Raw genomic sequence first — 18,885 nt, 5'->3', positions numbered from 1 at the left:
ACATCACATCTTGCCCCCCACATATTCCTTGAGAACCTTGGTTTTCCAAGGCCTGTTATGACCCAAGGCATCTTTATGTGTGCTGTGAACAAATCCTGCAACTGTAAATAAGCTGTTAAGGCCTGTTAGAAGGCTCACGTCACTCAAGGATGATTCCTGCATTTACGTCACTGTCAGACTAAAACATTAAATCTTAATGTTAAAAAAATAATAACTGGACTGCCTTTCAGTTTTGAGTTAACTGAACTTCTAATAGTAAATTAAATGAAAAAAAAATGTCTTATACTGTTAGATTATTATTTGAAGTTCAATTTACTCTTTTTTTGGCAGACTTGTTACTAACTTGTTAAAGTTATAACAAATCTGTTTTACAGTAATGATGGGCCATTTCTATTGATGCTGTCATCATGGGATTTTTAAAACAGGAGCAGAGAATGCCTCCAATGTCTACCTTAACCCTTGTGTGGTGCTGATGTGTTTGTCACTCAGTGGTCTGCTGGACCCACCACATTATTGTTTTAAATCAATACAGCCATAACAGTTTATGTAGAAATACCAGATGTTTAAAATATCACAAGTGTCCAGCGTAGGGTTCTCCTTTAGCAGCTGTAGCCAGTCAGCAGCCTGTCCCTGTTGTCCACCCTCACACACACACACACACACACTAACAGCAGGCCATGTAGGAGGAGAACAGAGTGAAGAACACAGCACCTCCACACTTTTACTCCCCGTGGGTTCACCCAACACCACTTGTGTAATATAAATGTGTGGGGGGTGAACAGAGTGAAGGCACTGAAAATGGGTTATTTTATATGTTGTTTACAGAAAATGAGCAAAGGCCAAGAATCTGAGGTTGAAATAATAATAAATCACAATTTTTTATTTTGGTGAACACTGAAAATGGGTCCCACAGACCTGAACACCACACGAGGGTCAAGCAATTTAGAAAATTTTGTGTAGCAGTGATTTTGTTGAAAAACAAGCACTAAAAGGTTGATGCAACTCAACAATACCATTTATTTAGTGAATTAAAGCATACAGACATGTACGCAAGGTGTCAGCCTCAGGGAAGAAACACTAACAGTTTCTGTGCACGTCTATACTTAAGTCACAATTAATGGGACATCTGATCCATTCAGCAAGGTATGTTTGCAAACACAGTGGAAAAAATACCTGACAGACAAAAAGGTCCCACCTTATTACACAGATAGAGGGTTTGGGGTATTCAGGTTCTGTCAACATGGACAAGCTAAAACCATATTGTGTAAGCTGGCTGACCATACTCCCCGAACCTAATGATGGACTACACTGCGATGCATATGTACAGGAATGGTTTGGTGGAATCACCCAGATGTAGTTAATCAGTCAAGACATGTTTTTTGTGTCCAAATCTTGCTTTAGTTTTTAGATATTTCCCACACTTCTAAAGTTCAGTCGTAGAAGTTTGTTGCACTTTCTGCTTCTCCGATCCGAGTAATCCCACATTGAGTGATGTTGAGGTCTGGACCTGGGGGTGGGGGGTGGGGGGTGGTCAGTCCACTGTTCTGAGAACACCAGCAGCTTCTTTGTTTGACTTGCAAATAATTTTTGTCTGTTTCTTTTTTTCAGTGAGGTTCTTCTTGAACAGCTACACATCCTTTCAGACCCACAGCGCTGAGTTGTCTTCTCACACTGGAAGGATGGACTGAAACACCTGTCTCGAGAGCAGGTTTATCTGATGGGGACACTACTGGTGGTCTGCCAAGATAGACGTTAGGAGTGCCAGTTTCTTTTTAATCATTTTATTTAAAAAATCACTTTTAATCATTTCCATTTTTCCACCTATTTTCATTTGACTGTCTTCTTCATTATGGAAGTGGATTATCTTCTATCCAACCTCCTTAGAAACATCTCGTGAAAACTTCATAGCTTGTAACAAAAATTCATTATAAAATGGCGACTCTGACTAGAAAATAAATAAAATAATGGTGGTCACAGCCGTGTTACGTCCCAGAAAACACCCCTTAGTGTTTTAAGTGTAGGCTTAAGTTCTGTGTGTGAAAACTGCCCCCAGAAATGCTTACCTGATGACTCTGCCTGTTAAAATTAACATATCGTCGCTGCCCAAAGAAAAACAGGTATCTCCAAAATAGTAACTTTACAGGAGAGGGCAAAAACCTTCTATACTTTCAATGCAAGTTAATGGAAAGAGATTTTATTCTAAGCAATTTTAGAGCATTTCTACTGGTCCAATTGTCATGAAATTTCTACACAGTGTGAAGGACAGCTGCTGAGCTCAAACGATGCAGAAAAGTAAAAATCGCAAAAAAATCGAGATACACGTTTTTTAATTGGACAGCGACAAATACAGATACTTTATCCTCAAACTATAAACAGCTGCAGTGAATAATACTGAACACCTGTTTCTCCAGCAGTGAGCAGAGGCTGGATGGAATGATAAAGTGAAAGAAAGGTTGCTGTGGATGTTAACTTGCCAATTTGAGTCTGGCAGTGCACACGGTTGGTTTGACAAGACTTGCTGGCATTAATTCACACTTTAACGGAGTGGAGAAACACCCGAAGAAGCTGACAACACCAAGACTTACATTTAAATCACAACAGCAATCACATAACTCAAGTCTTTCGATTATAGCAGCTGTGTTTTTTTTGAGAACGAGCTTATCTTCACGTCTCCTGCCTGCACATTGCATCCCCTGAGCTAGACGCCGAGTTCTCCCCAACCGAATGGCCGACGACAAACGGAAGATCAGCAACTGTCGCTTTGAGGGAATCCGTGTAGTTGGTCTTGGCCATCCATACTTGTCGTCTAACAGCCACAGACGCTGCCATGATCCTTCCGGAAAGCTCCGCCTGATGCGAGGAGAGCTGGAACGTAAACTGTCCGATGAGCTTCAGCTCACTGAGAATGGCTGGAAGCCTTTGGGAAGGCTGTTCTTCCGAGATCTCCGCCAAAAGGCGCTTCTGATAGTCCGTCATGTATCGTAAATAGTTCGCCGTCTTGGCTAGCATGCCCGCAGTCTGGTAGGCCTTTTCCACGAGAGCTTCGGTGAACTTCCAGTGTTCAGGAGGAATGGAGTGTTCCTTGTTCTCGGAGGGCCTGACCGCCTGGAAGATGGCTGACATGAACCCGTTGATTTGAGGCATGTGGTCATAAGCTGGAGACTGGCATTCGTGAAGCTTGTACAGCTCTGCAAAGATCGGCCTGAAGGGTTTCGAGCTCGCTGGGTTGGACCACGTGATTTGTACGAAATCTTCAAACTCCGGCACCATGGTTGGAAGCGGCGGGTCAGAGCAGTTTGCCGATCCGGGAAAATCGATACCCAAGTGTTTGGCCGCACGGCTTATGAGATTCTGCAGCTCTCTGGATCCGAGAACCTCTTGTGTTGGCAAATCGCTCACAGATGGCTGAGAATCAGTCTCTCCGTCGCCTTCAAGCAACAAACCTGACCTTGAACCGCACGAGACACCTACCGGGCTTTCTTCTTGTTTCACTACGACCGATGGGTCCATGGATCCAGTCACCATGGAATCGACATTCGAAACGGTCTGTTCTCCTCGATCCACGTGGGACAAGCTGAACGCCTGAGAGATTTCCACAGCGTTTGGACAAACTGGAACAGCTGAGGAACCTTTCTTCTCCAGAACATCTATCCTCCGTTCCAGCATGCTCCACTGCATTTGCATGGCCCTCTGCTGGGCTTCCAGCTTCTGCTGCACCATCTCCAGCAGACGCCCGTTTCGTCTTTCCAGCTTGGCGGATTTCCGCGATTCTCGCCGCGCCCTCTTGCCCTTGACAGATTCGCAGGAGGAATCGGACGAGCTCCAGGAGGAAGATGAGGATGAAGATGGGGAATGTTTGCGTCTGTGCCCGCGGCCCCTGCTCGCATGCCTCGTGCAGCATGAGCGACACCTAGAGGAATGGTGCCTTTTGCGGGAAGTGGACGGCATCGGTGGAGGATTTGCGTGCTCCACAGATGGAGCCGGTTCTGACGTGTGCTGCAAGGCTAATCGTGATACATACGTGCCTTTTACGATGCCGGCGTTAGGTTCAGATAAGCCCGGAGAAGGGGAGAGAATCGTGAACATCACTGGTACCGTTGAAGACGACGGAGCCGGTGCTGCCATTTCCGTCCGTGACGTCGTCGGTGCAGCAGGTGCCACCTTCATCGGTTTAGATTCCGTAACGGCAGCAGGTGGAGTCACTGGCTCAAGCTTGGGATGAACTCCACTCTGAGCAGCTTCATGTTTCTTCTGCTGGGTTTCCTGGTGCATCACCTCCTGCACCTTTGTGAGACGTTTGATGCAGGTGCTCCAGTCCATCTTGGCACAGTGGGGGCACTTTCCGTACTCCAGGACGGCCTCCTTGGCATGCTGAATCCCCAGGCAAAGCAAACATTTGTCATGGGTGTCCTTGGACTGGATTTTGTAATTGCGGCAGGCACACCACGTAAATTTCACAGTCGAGCTTGCCATGGTGAACAGTCAAGTTAGGGATTTCGTAGGATTTTTAAGATGCTCCGTCACTCATGCATACATTCCTGAAAAAAATAAATAAATAAAATGATGAGTGCACTGGAGCATTTAACAAACAAATCTCTCCAATGCAGTAAATCAAGTCAAACGACCATGCAAGTTGGTGCATTACATAGAGTGCATTATAACAGTTATATAGAGTAGGACTATTTCAGTCACAAAGCAATTTCTTGTTCTCAATGAATAAGCTTAGTCATTACTTTGCAATTTGAATGATAAACATGGCATCTGCAAGTCATTAAAAGATGTGTGCTTCACTGAAAGGGAGGAAACCCACACCAGCAGGATCTCACAAATGCATAACAAATTTGCATGCAGTAAAATTAAATGCTTGCTGCTTTCAATTGCATGTCTATTACTTGATTACTGGTTAAAATATCTGCAAGACAACTTAATTAACAGCATAATTATAATAACAGCCATTTACATGCATTTATGCACATATCCACCAAACAGAACATACACCGATCAAGCATAACATTATGACCTTGTTTCTGCACTCATTGTCCATTTTATCAGCTCCACTTACTATACAGGAGCACTTTGTAGTTCTACAGTTACAGACTGTAGTCCATCTGTTTCTCTGCATACTTTGTTAGCCCCCTTTTACTCTGTGCTTCAGTGGTCAGGACCCCCATGGACCCTCACAGAGCAGGTACTATTTGGGTGGTGGATCATTCTCAGCACTGCAGTGACACTGACGTGGTGGTGGTGTGTTACTGTGTGTTGTGCTGGTCTGAGTGGATCAGACACAGCAGTGCTGCTGGAGTTTTTAAACACCTCAGTGTCACTGCTGGACTGAGAATAGTCCACCAACAACGTCCTGTGGGCAGCGTCCTGTGACCACTGATGAACGACTAGAGGATGACCAACACAAACTGTGCAGCAGCAGATGAGCTACCGTCTCTGACTTTACATCTACAAGGTGGACGGACAAGGTAGAAGTGTCTAATAGAGTGGAAGGTGAGTGGACACTGCTGTGTCTGATCCACTCGTACCAGCGCAACACACTCTAACACACCACCACCACGTCAGTGTTACTGCAGTGCTGAGAATGATCCACCACCCAAATAGTACCTGCTCTGTGAGGGTACATAGGGGTCCTGACCACTGAAGAACAGGGTAACAAAGTATCAGAGAAACAGATGGACTACAGTCTGTAACTGTAGAACTACGAAGTGCACCTATATAGTAAGTGGAGCTGATAAAATGGACAATGAGAGTAGAAACAAGGAGGTGGTCTTAATCTTTAATATTACAAGTATTAATAATACCTTATTAATTTTTTTTCCAGAACTTTGAGCTCAGGTAGGAACATATGGACCAAATGAAATGTGACCCTTTAAATATGGACATTAGTGTGTAGATCTGTGGTCCTCACACCTCGATGACCCCTCAATTAATCATTAATAATCCTCTTTTTCAGCCGGACTGCGGGTTTGTGCGGAATTCTGAGCCCGTTTATCCTCAAAGCTGAAGTCAGCTTCTTGTTCTAATGGTCTCGTTCCACCTTAAATGGTGCAGCGACTCCATTTAAGGTGGAACGTTAGGTTACCCAAGTTAATATGCGAACACAAAGCCGGCTGTGCGTTTATGCGCCGTTTTTTGCGCAGCGAGGTCGCAAAGTCGAGCCGTATCTGTGCGGTCTGTTTAGCGTGAGCGCGGAAAAACGCGCACGAAACCAATTTCTTACCTTTAAAAACTAAAAACAGACGCAAACGATTCAGCCTTTTCAGCCCAAACAGATAAAAACACACACGGTGGTCCGCCTTGATGACGTCACCAAGCCTGCGCCGGACACTCGTCCTGCTGCAGCGTCTGTACGATTAACATTATTATGATTTTATGTAAGTTTTCATCGAATTACTTTAGTATTTTAATGAAATGAGTGACGTTACTCACGGGTTTAATTCCCTATGTACATCTGCATGTAGCACACGGTGCTTCAAAGCACATTTAAAAGGGGAACCACACCGAATTTTCAAAATTTCTGCATTACGTTTAGGTTAAGACGTAAACAGAGTCATTAGCTGCGTTACCGGGTCGGAACTGTTCACAGTGGTGGTGATAGGAACCAGACGTCCACCTCGAAAAGCTCAAAAAAAACCCTCACAGAGAGTTATTACATCAAATGAGTTCACTGCCTGAGACACTGAGTGTGTTTACATGCAATTAATAATAATAACTGCAGAAAATCAGTTTGTCAATAATCCAGTCAACGCGTTTGTGTACTTGAGAGATCAGATAATTTAGTGTGTGTTTACTTATGATTAGTGTGTTGATCTGTGGTCCTCACACCTTGATGACCCCTCAATTAATCATTAATAATCCTCTTTTTCAGCCGGACTGCGGGTTTGTGCCCGTTTATCCTCAGAGCTGAAGTCAGCTTCTTATTCTAATGTTCTCGTTCCACCTTAAATGGTGCGGCAATTTCATTTAAGGTGGAACGGTAGGTTGGCCAAGTTATCCTAATGCGTGACCACGACTTAGCAAGATGTGGGAATGAGATGATTAAGTCGTGGCCATGACTTAAGGCGTAGGAACGAGATCACAGCTTACTAAGTCATGGCCACGCATTAGGATCTCGTTCCCACGCTTTACTAAGTCATGGACGTTAGTGTGTAAATCTGTGGTCCTCACACCTTGATGTCCCCTCATACATACATACATACATACATACATCATCTAAACCGCTTATCCTTCTGGGTCGCGGTGGGGTGCTGGAGCCTATCCCAGCTGTCATTGGGCGGAAGGCAGGATACACCCTGGACAGGTCGCCAGTCCATCGCAGGGCGATGTCCCCTCAATTAATCATTAATAATCCTTTAATCATCTAGACTTAATTATCTCATTCCCACGCCTTACTAAGTCATGGCAACGCATTATTTTTATTTATACAGGATGTCACCAGCGTGGCTCCGTAGTGTTTTGCTGCGTCTTGTGGCAACACTTCTCGCTTATTTCCAGTACCGCTGTCCGTTTTCGCACATGCTCAGACTGAGAAATCGGAAAGAAATCAGAGTAAGAGTCACATGCACTGAGAAATCAGATTACTGAGCTAAAATCCAGCTCTCTTTATCAGATTTCTTACTCGGATTTCTAGATTGGAGTATGGTGTTTACATGACCATTTGAATAATCAGATTTCTAGATCGGAGTATGGTGTTTACATGACCATTTGAATAATCAGATAACTGCAGAAATCCGATTATGATCGGATTTTTTAGTGTAAACATGTAAACGCACTCATAGTTTTATTTTCTAGCCTTTTCCAGAAGCACCTGATCTTTTAGCAGGAAAACATCTCTGTTGTTTCCTCTTTGTGATTTCATAATAAAACATTTACAAAATATTTAGAATGGTGTCCAACTGGGTTCCACCATGAAGGTGAGCATCACTGGGAGGTTTATGAATCTGAAACGTGTTTGTGATGACGTGTCACAGTGATGCAGACGGATGAACGATGTGAGAGAAAGTGGAGGCAGAGTTAATGCACACATCAACATTTATTTTCCTTTTTTTACTTTGCAAATTGGCTTAAAACCTTTTCTTTTTCTGTTTTTCTTCAATTTCTTGTCAAAACCGGCCGACTGGACCTGTAAAAAAGGATATAAGCACATTCAGTCAGAGGATAAAAAAAAATTAAATTACTTTTTAAATTGGAATTCCATCTATTTTTCAAAATTTCTGTAAAATTCAATTGTTGAAATGTAAAAACGACCATTCAGAGTGGTCTGAAATGGTTAAATGGACAGAAACTTAACTCTGATTTCTTACAGTGGTGGTGATAGGAACCAGGGGTCACCATGACTACAACACAAATATAGCCATTTTATTTACTGTCCAAAACCACCATCTTCAGAGTTTTTAATACATAACATTGATGATGGTAAAATAGGGGTAAATTTAAGGAAAAAATACGTTTTCTTTGGGGATTTTTTTTTTGCCTTACAACACCTTTCATGTGCCTCTCTGTCATAAAATGATATGCATGTATATTTCGCTGCTGTCGGAACAAAAACTTGTACCTCCATTTTTGTCAATTTTCAGTTTTTGGGCTGATTTGAAAATGCCTGCTGCGCTTTACATTGTCTGTAAATTTCATTAAGAATGGACCAAAAGAAACGACCCAAAAATACTTGGAACTAAGTAAATAAATAAGTAAAAATAATAAATAATAAGAGTGTATTTCAGGCATCAAGCAACTTGACGTAATAACTTTCCATCAAGAAATTTTTAGAGGAAGCCACCCTGAATGACCTTATTTACATCTTTACTGTTTACATGTGCAGAAATTCTGAAAAATCTGTGGAATTCCCCTTTACCTGTAGACTTTTAGAGTTGCATTCTATAGTACTGTTAGCTGACCTTTCTGCGTTTCTGTGATGTTTGTTTTTCCTCTTCCATTTCCGTGATCTCCATATCGTCCTCATCCGTTTGGAAGTCATCGTCATCTTCCTCCATTCCTCCTTGTTCCTCTGACTTCTTTAGAGTGAACATAGAGGCTGTGGAGAACACAGAGGGGGTTATTTTTACACGGGGTGACGGAGCAAAAGGTAAAATAAACACGTCATAATTCTATGAAAAGTAACTGTAACCATCTGAAATGCTCACTAAAAATCTAAGCACAAAGGAACAGCAATCATACGTTCTGCAGTTATGAGCAGCAGTCGTGATCCATCGATCTGAGGGTGGCGATTCAGACGCACTGATTTGTGAATGATAGAATTGATTATAATAATTGATTATAATAATATTAAATAAAGTTTGGGGTATTTTTTTTGCCAAAATAAAATTCTTAGACTATTCTCAAATGTTAAAAGAAGGTCCTGCTGAATCTATTTTTTTAGTCTAAACTGTGACAAAAATCACATCAAATCATGGTGAAAGTTGAGAGTTCATGATGCACCGAAAGGTTTTCTAACAAATCGCGATCAAACAATCATTATGATGCCAGAAATTTCAATAGAGTCTGGCTGCAGACGTGCAACCTCAGCCAGACGCACTCTGAGCCAGACGCACTCTGAGCCAGACGCACTCTCAGCCCCAGTGACGTCACGTGCACACGCACTCTCTGCCACAACGGCAGAAGCAGCCCAACGGCACGGGAACTTTTGGCTGCTGCTGCTTAGCAACATCATCACTTAATCCATTTTTCGGCCATAACACGGCGAGAGAGTTACATTTAATGTACCTCCCTGTTGAAAAAAAAAAATCACACAACCCATTAAAAGTGTCTGTTGGTTCCTGTTGGTTTTCAGTAGGGTATTCTGTGTTTTCCTGATGGGTTGATACCACAGTTTGAAGTCTGATCATTTAATCAGGTGTTCTGGGACTGTTTCCAGATATATTCGATAATTTCCTAATGGTCTCTAACGGCCACCATCAAGCCAATTCCCGCTAGGAAGCAAAACCATCAGGTTTTATTCCTAACGGCGCTGCAAACACAGTTACCCTACGTTGTGACAACGTACTGTTTTGGTGCCCACTGCGTCGTCTGCTGGTTGTCACAACCTCCTAGAATCCTTAATACGTTCTATTTTAATCAATATTACAGTTTCTGATAAGCGGTTCTTCGTCTTCAACCTGGCTTTCACTACTTTTAGCAGTAGTTTTATTTTTTCTGAGAATAAACCCGACACTCATGTCTTATCGTCGTGGTTTTACTGTGAAAGTTTCCACATTTAATTACCTTATTATCAGTATGACAACATTAATATATGTTCAGTGTGGCTCTTGTTGCCCAGCAGTCCATGGTTCAATGTTTTTCCTCATAAAACCAACAAAAACACTGTGGTGGCAGAGCGGCGCTGACGTCATCAATAGGCTGGCGATGGATGTCAGGCTGAGAGTGCGTGTCTGCAGCCAGACCCTTCTCAGAAATCTACCCTAAAAACAAAGTGATGATTGAGTCTGTGGATCAAATGACAGACAGTCCAGTCTCTTTAGAAGAGGACGGGGTCATAAAGTGATCTAAAACAGCTCAGATGTGCCTTTATGTTTGACTGAAATCAGCCCGAAATGAATAGAAGTGAATGGAGAGCTTCTCTCAAAAGCTCCTCTTGTGCCTGAGCAGCTCACTTCCATTAACGGGCTTTGGAAGGCAAAAGCTGGGGGCCAGAGTCCAAGTCAAGCTGCGAGTCGCTCAACAAGAGGCTCTAGTCTCCAGCTCTGTTCAGAATAACAGGCATGAATGGTCAGCATGCTCACGTGGATAGAGGTCTGACATGCTGTCGTCCGTGTCGCTGTCCTCCTCTCCGCTGGAGCTGGGGGCCCAGATGCCGCTGTCCTGCTTCTGCTTCTGCTTCTGGGTGTGTCTTTCATTTGAGCTCTCCATGCCGTCATCTGTGTCTTTGGGCCGTTTTCTCTGCCTGAGCTTGGCTGGAACAAACTTCACGCCTTGCTTCACACACTCCTCATCTGAAATGAGAGACAGCAGAGTCGTGATGTTACTGTTCAGCTGCTGTAATAGACAGATCTGAATTTTAGGCTTGAGCTAGAGGAAAAATATACATTATATCCTCAGGTTTCAGTCATGTGATTTGTCTGTCATAGCCGTAATATTTGGAACTAAATTTCTGGCTTCGCCGCTCTCCTAAAATTACTCTCCTTATTTTGGAAGAGAAAAACATGACCTCGGCAAAGTCGATAAAATAGTCTGAGATCCTTATACAGTTTCCCCTGAACTCCTGATCCCACTTAAACTGGTGGAAAGCTACCAAATCTCATACTCAGCCCCTCTCTCTATTCTGGAGTCTCTCAGAACATTTAAAAGCACAGAAGCCCACCGGCGCTTCACGTCAGGGTGGGTAAAGGATCCCATGGTGCTGCATAAAGAGGAGAAACACTCTGTCATCATAGGAGGGTAACGACATCAGCTAATTAACACAGATGTGATCAATGCTGGCCTTTAGATAACTTTAGCTGATGTTAACAGCCGAGAGATGAACAGTCGTCCCCCTAACGGAGCTGCAGACCGCCGGTATAACTTTACTCTCTGTTTCTGATTTAAATGACGTTTGAATGGAGAAACATAAACGTTAAATATCAGACTGAATGTCGTGGGTCGGAAAACTATGTTGTGTTTCGACAGACGTGATTCTGTAAGTTTGCTGGTTCAGTTAGTTCAGAGTTCAGCTCCAGTCCTGAAACCCCTGCACTGCATAACTGTGGTTTCCTGGTTAAAATCCCTGATATTATTAGCTAATTAATCCCTTCTTGAGCTGAACGAGGTGAACAGCAGAGAAACACTAAACTGTACAGTGCAGCGGCTCCAAGCCTGGAGTGAAAACACTGAATTAAAGGTCTGTGTGTCTCTCGGCTTCTGTGTTCCATAGTAGGTCCATTCAGAGCCGGTTTATGAGGAACCTGGCCGCTTCCTATTTCCCCCGTTATATCAAAAACAGGACTGCTAAACAGCAGAGGGCGCCCATGAGTGAGTCCTCAGTGAATGGGAGTGACTGGAGCTTAACGGCTAAAAACAAAAAGTTAAAAGTGTTTCTAATCACTGAACCAGAACTTTCCTTTAGTTTTAGAAAGTAGAAGGATGGATTTCACTAAAACAGCAAAGAAAACTCACCTGTTTGTTTCCTTTATTCTACAGCAAACGGGTTTTGGGCAGCAGGACGCTAACATTACTGCTACTGAGTGCTGATTGGTTGGCGAGCGGAGAAGCTCATTGGCTGTTTGCGCTCACTGACGTAATGAACGAACATGAGGCGCCGTTTTAAACTCCTATAACTCGAGTTTAAAAGCTCTTAAAAATATAACAGCAGTGTTAAGATGTTTTATGCTGTTCTGTGTTCAGGATTTGATTGTATTCTTTTACATTAAAAATGTTTAAGCATTTATAAACTATGATTTTGCTCAAATGCTCCATCTTAACCCATTCCTTTTGAACTCACTCAGGAGCGCCCTCTAGTGTTTGAGAAACCCAGAAGTCATTACAGAGTGGTGATTCTCCTCTCTACAAGTTCTCTGGTACTTTATTACAGCATCCTCCACTGTCGCCATGTTTGTTGCTGTCAGAAACTCTGACTCTGGACTGCCCTCTAATGGACGTACTGCTTAACCTCCATGTCGTGAAGGATGCATGGAGGCCTGTGGGCAGTGACAGGTAGACCGTTTAAAACAGATGTATTTATTTTCAGACGTAAAGGGAGAATAAATGAGGCTTTAGAAAGTACAACAAAGACCCAGTCAGTTTAATTCTGAGGGATAAACAGAGGTCGGAGAAATGGTCATGTAACTTTGACTGTTTTTAACCACCCAGTGAGGAAAAAAAAAAAAGAAAAAAAGTGCAGAATGAGCTTTTTGATGTTGGATTATTATAACAGTGTTATAGAGTGGTACTTACATTGCGCTAGAGCTTTCTTGAATCGCTTTCCATTAACATGCCGGAGGACATGGTGAGGCATGCGATTGATGTGTCTCACGGTCAGCTTGCAAAAAAGGTGATTTCTGTGGTGAAAGAAAATTAAATGTTTTCATAAACAGCAGATTAACAAAAGCTGAGATTCGGTAATTCAGTGCTTTTACAGGACACTTGGAAATCAGTTTGGGTGTAATATGTTGTCTAAAGCTGTTTCCATCCACTTTCTGCACAAACTGCAATTTTTGAGTTTAAATGAAAATGCATTTAAAAAACTGTTCGTTTGTAACGACGTCATTTTCTGCAAAAATACTATTTGTGCACAGTTTTTGGTTTATCAATAAAACAAGTAAGTGTTTTGTTTGACTGTGTGTGTATATATATATATATATATATATATATATATATATATATATATATGTGTGTGTGTATGCATGTGTGTGTTTTTTTAATTTTCACAAATTCTCCCCAATTTAGTCGTATCCAGTTTCACCCACTAGTTAGATCAGGGGTCGGCAACATGTGGCTCCGGCTCTTTTACTGCCCTGTTGTGGCTCCAAATAAAGCTCTGCTGATCGTTCAACACAGTTTAATAATAAATGGTCTTAAACTCTGGAGTTAATGTAGAACTGCTGATTCACCCTTTAACCCTGAAGGTTGGTGCACAGACTGCTGGACACCATAGCAACGGCAACAATCTCACCTAGATAGTAGCTCACGAAACGGCAAAGAGAAAGATTTAAGACGACCATTGATAATTTAGAGACGAATGGACTTATTTGCCTTCATAATCACTCCAGCTGGTTTCCTGATACGTTTAATCTGCAACGAGAAACTCAAACACTAAAAAGTCGTGAAGTCAGTTTGGAGGAACAGTTAGCTACACAGTTAGCTACCTTCTGGCGTCTCAGGCACCACTTAAGGTGGAACAGGAAAATTCAAACAAGCAGCTGGCGGATAAGAAGCGACTTCAGCCTCGTAAAAAGCCGAACGTTGAGAGACATTTTAGAAGAAACGGTTCCACTTCTGAGGAAAAGTTTCCTGCTGGAGATGTGAGAAAAGCGGCTACAGCTGAACTAAAGCTTAAAGCAGAGCAAAGTAAATCTGTGTTTTCATTTATATTATATTTTTATTCTATAGTAGCACATCAGCACATACTGAGACATATTTACAGCCAAGATGGTGAAACGTTACTTCAGTAAAATGGACATGAAATGTTGAGGCTCCCAAGCTGGTTAGATTTTTATTGAAACTTGACTAAATGGCTCTTCTTAACATTTGGGTCGCTGACTCCTGAGTTAGGACTCCCCCAATCACACGGTACCACCAGCGCTAGGAGGGCAAAGGCAAACACAGCCTTCCTCCGAGTTCTGTGAAGCACCAACGCATCTTTTCAAACTGCCATTGGACAGTTGAACGCGCTCAGAAGAGACACTAATCAGCTCTGTTACGTCAGCTAATAGACGCCTACGCTGGCTAGCATCACGCTGAGTGATGTGGGGGGAGACGGGGGGCCATCCTACCCACCCAGACAGAGAGAGCGAGATCAATTGTGCTCTCTTGCACTCCTGGCCACAGATGGCTGTAGCATCAATGCTTAGATGGCTGCACTACCTGGGAGCCCCTGCAAACTTTAGAAAATGTTAAAACTATTTGCAAAAGAATTTTTCAGATGGAAACACAGTTCATGAGTTGACCTAAATAAAATGTCATGATTTTGTCAGGTTGAAGACATGCGGCCTTCTCTTATCACCGCTATGCTGATGACACTCAACTATTGCTTTCCTTCTCACCTTCTGACGCACAGGTTTCCAGCCGCATCTCGGCATGTCTGACTGACATCTCTTCATGGACGGCAGCTCAGCACCTGAAGCTCAATCCTAGCAAGACTGAGCTGCTACTCATCCCTGCAACCACAGGTCCTCATTACAATCTTGCCCTCTCATTCGAGAACTCTCTGACTGTTTTGTCTGCAGAGGCAAGAAGTCTTGGTGTGCCAGTTATCGTTCTCGGCTCATATCGCGAACCCAACTCGGTCATGCAGGCTTCTCCTGTATAACATCCAGAGGATCTGACCCTTTCTCACTCGAGAGGCCACCCAGGTGCTCGTTCAGTCTCTTGTCATCTCAAAGCTCGACTACTGTAACTCGCTCTTGGCTGGTCTTCGTATGCGGCCATCAAGCATCTGCAACTCATCCAGAATGCAGCAGAATGGCTCGTCTTCGCTCTCGCTAAGTCAGTCACGTCACTCCCTTCACTGACTTCCTGTAGCTGCATGCATCAAATTTCCTGTAGCTGCATGCATCAAATTTAAAACCCTGATGCCTACAAAACCAAAAATGGACCAGCCCCTCCCTACCTGACGGCAAAGGTCAAAACTCGAACTGTAACTTGAGCCATTCGAGCTTTGAGTACAGCTCGGCTTCACCCGCCATCCTTCAAGATGTGTGGAAGACAAGCATTAAGACTGTTCTCTGTGCTGGCACCCAGGTGGTGGAATGAACTCCCACTGGCTGTCCGAACAGCAGAGTCTTTCGCTGTCTTCAAACGCAGACTGAGGACCATCTCTTTATACAGCACTTAAATGAGCACTGAGTTAAGTATTTATTGTAATGTATTGTACTTATTGAAATGTAGTGAAACGCATTGTATTGCACTGCGCTGTGTTTAACTCTATTCCTTTTTCTCTGGGTATCAACAGGGACTTTTTGTTTCTAGCAGTATCTGAGCTCAGGACTGGCTTTCTCTCTCTAACCTATTGGTAACTAGCAAAGATACTTTCTCCAGATAGACAAAGCACTTTCTGTAAGTCGCTCTGGATAAGAGCGTCTGCTAAATGTTGTAAAAGTAAATGTAACTTCTCATGGTGTTTAAACTTACGGCTCTTTCGTGCTCGGGACCAGATGTGGCTCATACTGGCTGTAATTGAACTCTGCGCCCGCACACAGTTTCTTGAACTTATTCCCAGATGTGAATTTCTGCAGCTCTGCAAGGTTGCAAGGGAACTCGTGGCCATTCAGTGAGCACTTGATCTAAAAGAAGAAAACAAAGCGTTTTTTAGACATTGAACCACTCCGGGAACACATGAACGTAAACATTGGTGGGTCATTCTCAGCACTGCAGTAACACTGAGGTGGTGGTGGTGTGTTAGTGTGTGTTGCTCTGGTCTGAGTGGATCAGACACAGCAGTGCTGCTGGAGTTTTTAAACACCTCAGTGTCACTGCTGGACTGAGAAGAGTCCACCAACCAAAAATATCCAGCCAACAGCGTCCTGTGACCACTGATGAAGGACTAGAGGATGACCAACACAGACTGTGCGGCAGCAGATGAGCTATCGTCTCTGACTTTACATCTACAAGGTGGACCAACAAGGTAGGAGTGTCTAATAGAGTGGACAGTGAGTGGACACAGTGTTTAAAAACTCCAGCAGCACTGCTGTGTCTGATCCACTCGTACCAGCACAACACACACTAACACACCACCACCACATCAGTGTTACTGCAGTGCTGAGAATGATCCACCACCCAAATAGTCTGTGAGGGTCCATTGGGGTCCTGAGCACTGAAGAACAGGGTAAAAGGGGGCTAACAAAGTATGCAGAGAAACAGATGGACTACAGTCTGTAACTGTAGAACTACAAAGTGCTCCTATACAGTAAGTGGAGCTGAGAGTTTAGACCAGCCCACTCACTCTGAAGTTATAAGGAGTGTTTCATCCCAGGCTGCTTTATGAATGAGGCACAACACAGGACAGCCAATCAGAACAGAGCGCATTTAGATACATCAGTCTTAAAGGAAACAGCCTGTTTTATTCTAACTGATAAAGGTGGGTAGGTAAAGATGAATACGACAGTTTTGGTAAATAAACTATAAATAATGTAAGTTACGTCTGTCTATCTGTCTGTTTTTCAGTACTATAATCTTGAGCGGTTTACGTTCAGGTCTGTACGGAGCCCCACTGATGACATCCTGGATAAATAAAAATAATGTGTGGCCACGACTTAGTAAGGCATAGGAATGAGATGATTAAATCTCGGCCATGACTTAGTAAAGTGTGAGAACGAGATCCTAATGCGTCGCCATGACTTGGTAAAGCGTGGGAACGAGATCCTAATGCGTCGCCATGACTTGGTAAAGCGTGGGAACTAGATCCTAATGCGAAGCCACGACTTAGTAAGGCGTGGGAACGAGATCCTAATGCGTGGCCATGACTTAGTAAGGCATGGGAACTAGATCCTAATGCGAAGCCACGACTTAGTAAGGCGTGGGAACGAGATGATTAAGTCGTGGCCATGACTTAGTAAGGTGTGGGAACGAGATCACGGCTTACCAAGTTGTGGCCACGTTAGGATCTCGTTCCCACGCTTTACCAAGTCATGGCCACGTATTATTTTTATTTTTACAGGCTCGGTAGGTCTGTGCACGAAGCTGAAGTGGCTTCTTGTTCGAACTCCCCCGGTCCACCTTAAACGGTGCAGCAGATACATTCAGTTCCAGTTGGCGAATAGGAAGCCGACCTCAGCCTCGTAGTTGAGGTTAATCAGAAGCAGTAAAGCACCTTCTTGCCCTCGGTGAGCTGCAGGAAAGGCTGGCTGAGGAGAAAGTCTCTGAGCTCTGCTGGCAGCTCCTCCATCAGGGCAGATCTGGGGCTGCTGCTGGATTCGCTCCTCCACGTGGAAAAACCTCGTGTTCCTCACTGGAGACCGAGCTGAGCACCAAAACCGCGGCTATGAAACACAACACGACACGCCAGCTCACACTCAACCGCCCACACCAAACCACCCCACAGCGTTTAAACGGACAGGTTTAACGACGAAGTCCGGCTGCGTCTCCGAGCGTTTGTGATCAAAGTCGGCCCGAGTCTGTTTGACGCGCCCATGACGTCACGACACGGGCCCTCAACTCAGTCAGGCGACCTCAACAGCGCCTGTGGGTGAAAATGAAACGAGATCAAATAAAATAAAAATAAAATACAGCATTGCTGTTTTCCGCGTTAAGCTTTTGGTTCAGTAATATTAAAATAATAAATTATGGTATAATATAATAAAATAGCGTATTTTCACGAGCAATTCGGTTTAATAAAAATAAAGTAATAAAATAACGTAAACTGAACTAAAACATTATACAAAATAATGTAGTTTCGCGTGCCATTCAGTTCAGTGAGCTATAAAGTAATAGAGTAATAAAATAACATAAACTGATCTAACCCAGACTAAAATAAACTAACCTAATATTTAATATATATATATATATATATATATATATATATATATATATATATATATATATATATATATATATACACACACATATATATATATATATATATATATATATATATATATATATATATATATATATAGACTGCATGGATTCCCATGTTGATGTCTTTCCAGTGCTGCGTGCCATTTGATTCACTCATAATAAAGAAAAACAAAACAAAGTAAAATAAAATAAAGTACGTTTGAGTTGCTGTACAGGTTAATGTTTTTTTTTTTCCATAATGAATGATTTGGTTCATTAATAATAAAATAAAAAAAATAAATTAGATCAAATCGTTAAATAATGCAAAATAAAATATTTTTTTCCCAATATTGGTACATTAGAAATAAAACAATACGCTGAAGCAAAAATAAGTTACATAATAAAAGTCTTTTTTAATTAAAAAAAAAAGTTACTACAGATTGTGGTAAACGCTATTTTATTCCATCAGTGATTAAATAATAAAATGAGTAACAAAATAAAAGAAAAAAAGATTAAACCAAAGGTAACACTATTACAAACATAGCTAAAAAAAATAAATAAATAAAAATTAAAAATAGAAAAAAAAAAATAATAAAAAAAATAAAAAAAAACAAATAAAAAACAAATAAAAAATAAATAATAATAAAAAAAATTAGCTCGGCGTATTTCGCCGACAACAAACGCAGCGGAAGTGTGCAGTGTTATGATCCGGCACAGACTGAAGGGCCTGCGGTCAGT

At 42.5% G+C, this 18,885-nt stretch overlaps 2 protein-coding genes across 3 annotated transcripts; both read right to left on the bottom strand.

Annotated features, from left to right (window-relative positions):
* Positions 1 to 997: 997 nt before the first annotated feature.
* Positions 998 to 6,312, bottom strand: LOC118814863. Of its 2 annotated transcripts, none has more exons than XM_036580703.1 (2): positions 6,227 to 6,312; positions 998 to 4,538 (listed from the first exon to the last, which is right to left on the bottom strand). In XM_036580703.1, the coding sequence occupies exon 2, from the start codon at positions 4,471 to 4,473 to the stop codon at positions 2,665 to 2,667; it is 1,809 nt and encodes a 602-aa protein (XP_036436596.1). In that variant the 5' UTR covers positions 4,474 to 4,538; positions 6,227 to 6,312; the 3' UTR covers positions 998 to 2,664. The 2 variants fall into 2 exon arrangements, with proteins under 2 accessions (XP_036436596.1, XP_036436597.1); XM_036580704.1 differs by lacking the exon at positions 6,227 to 6,312 and adding an exon at positions 5,808 to 6,158.
* A 1,707-nt stretch (positions 6,313 to 8,019) lies between these two features.
* On the bottom strand, positions 8,020 to 17,818 carry surf2 (surfeit 2). The gene is made up of 6 exons (XM_036580702.1): positions 17,462 to 17,818; positions 15,784 to 15,935; positions 12,889 to 12,992; positions 10,743 to 10,952; positions 8,901 to 9,037; positions 8,020 to 8,128 (listed from the first exon to the last, which is right to left on the bottom strand). Exons 1-6 carry the CDS (start codon positions 17,534 to 17,536, stop codon positions 8,039 to 8,041), a joined length of 768 nt encoding a protein of 255 aa, XP_036436595.1. The 5' UTR covers positions 17,537 to 17,818; the 3' UTR covers positions 8,020 to 8,038.
* Between the last annotated feature and the right edge of the window lie 1,067 nt (positions 17,819 to 18,885).

The sequence above is a fragment of the Colossoma macropomum genome, unplaced genomic scaffold, assembly GCF_904425465.1.
Source record: "Colossoma macropomum unplaced genomic scaffold, Colossoma_macropomum, whole genome shotgun sequence".
Lineage (NCBI taxonomy): Eukaryota > Metazoa > Chordata > Actinopteri > Characiformes > Serrasalmidae > Colossoma > Colossoma macropomum.
This window is presented reverse-complemented; position numbering and strand designations above follow the sequence as displayed.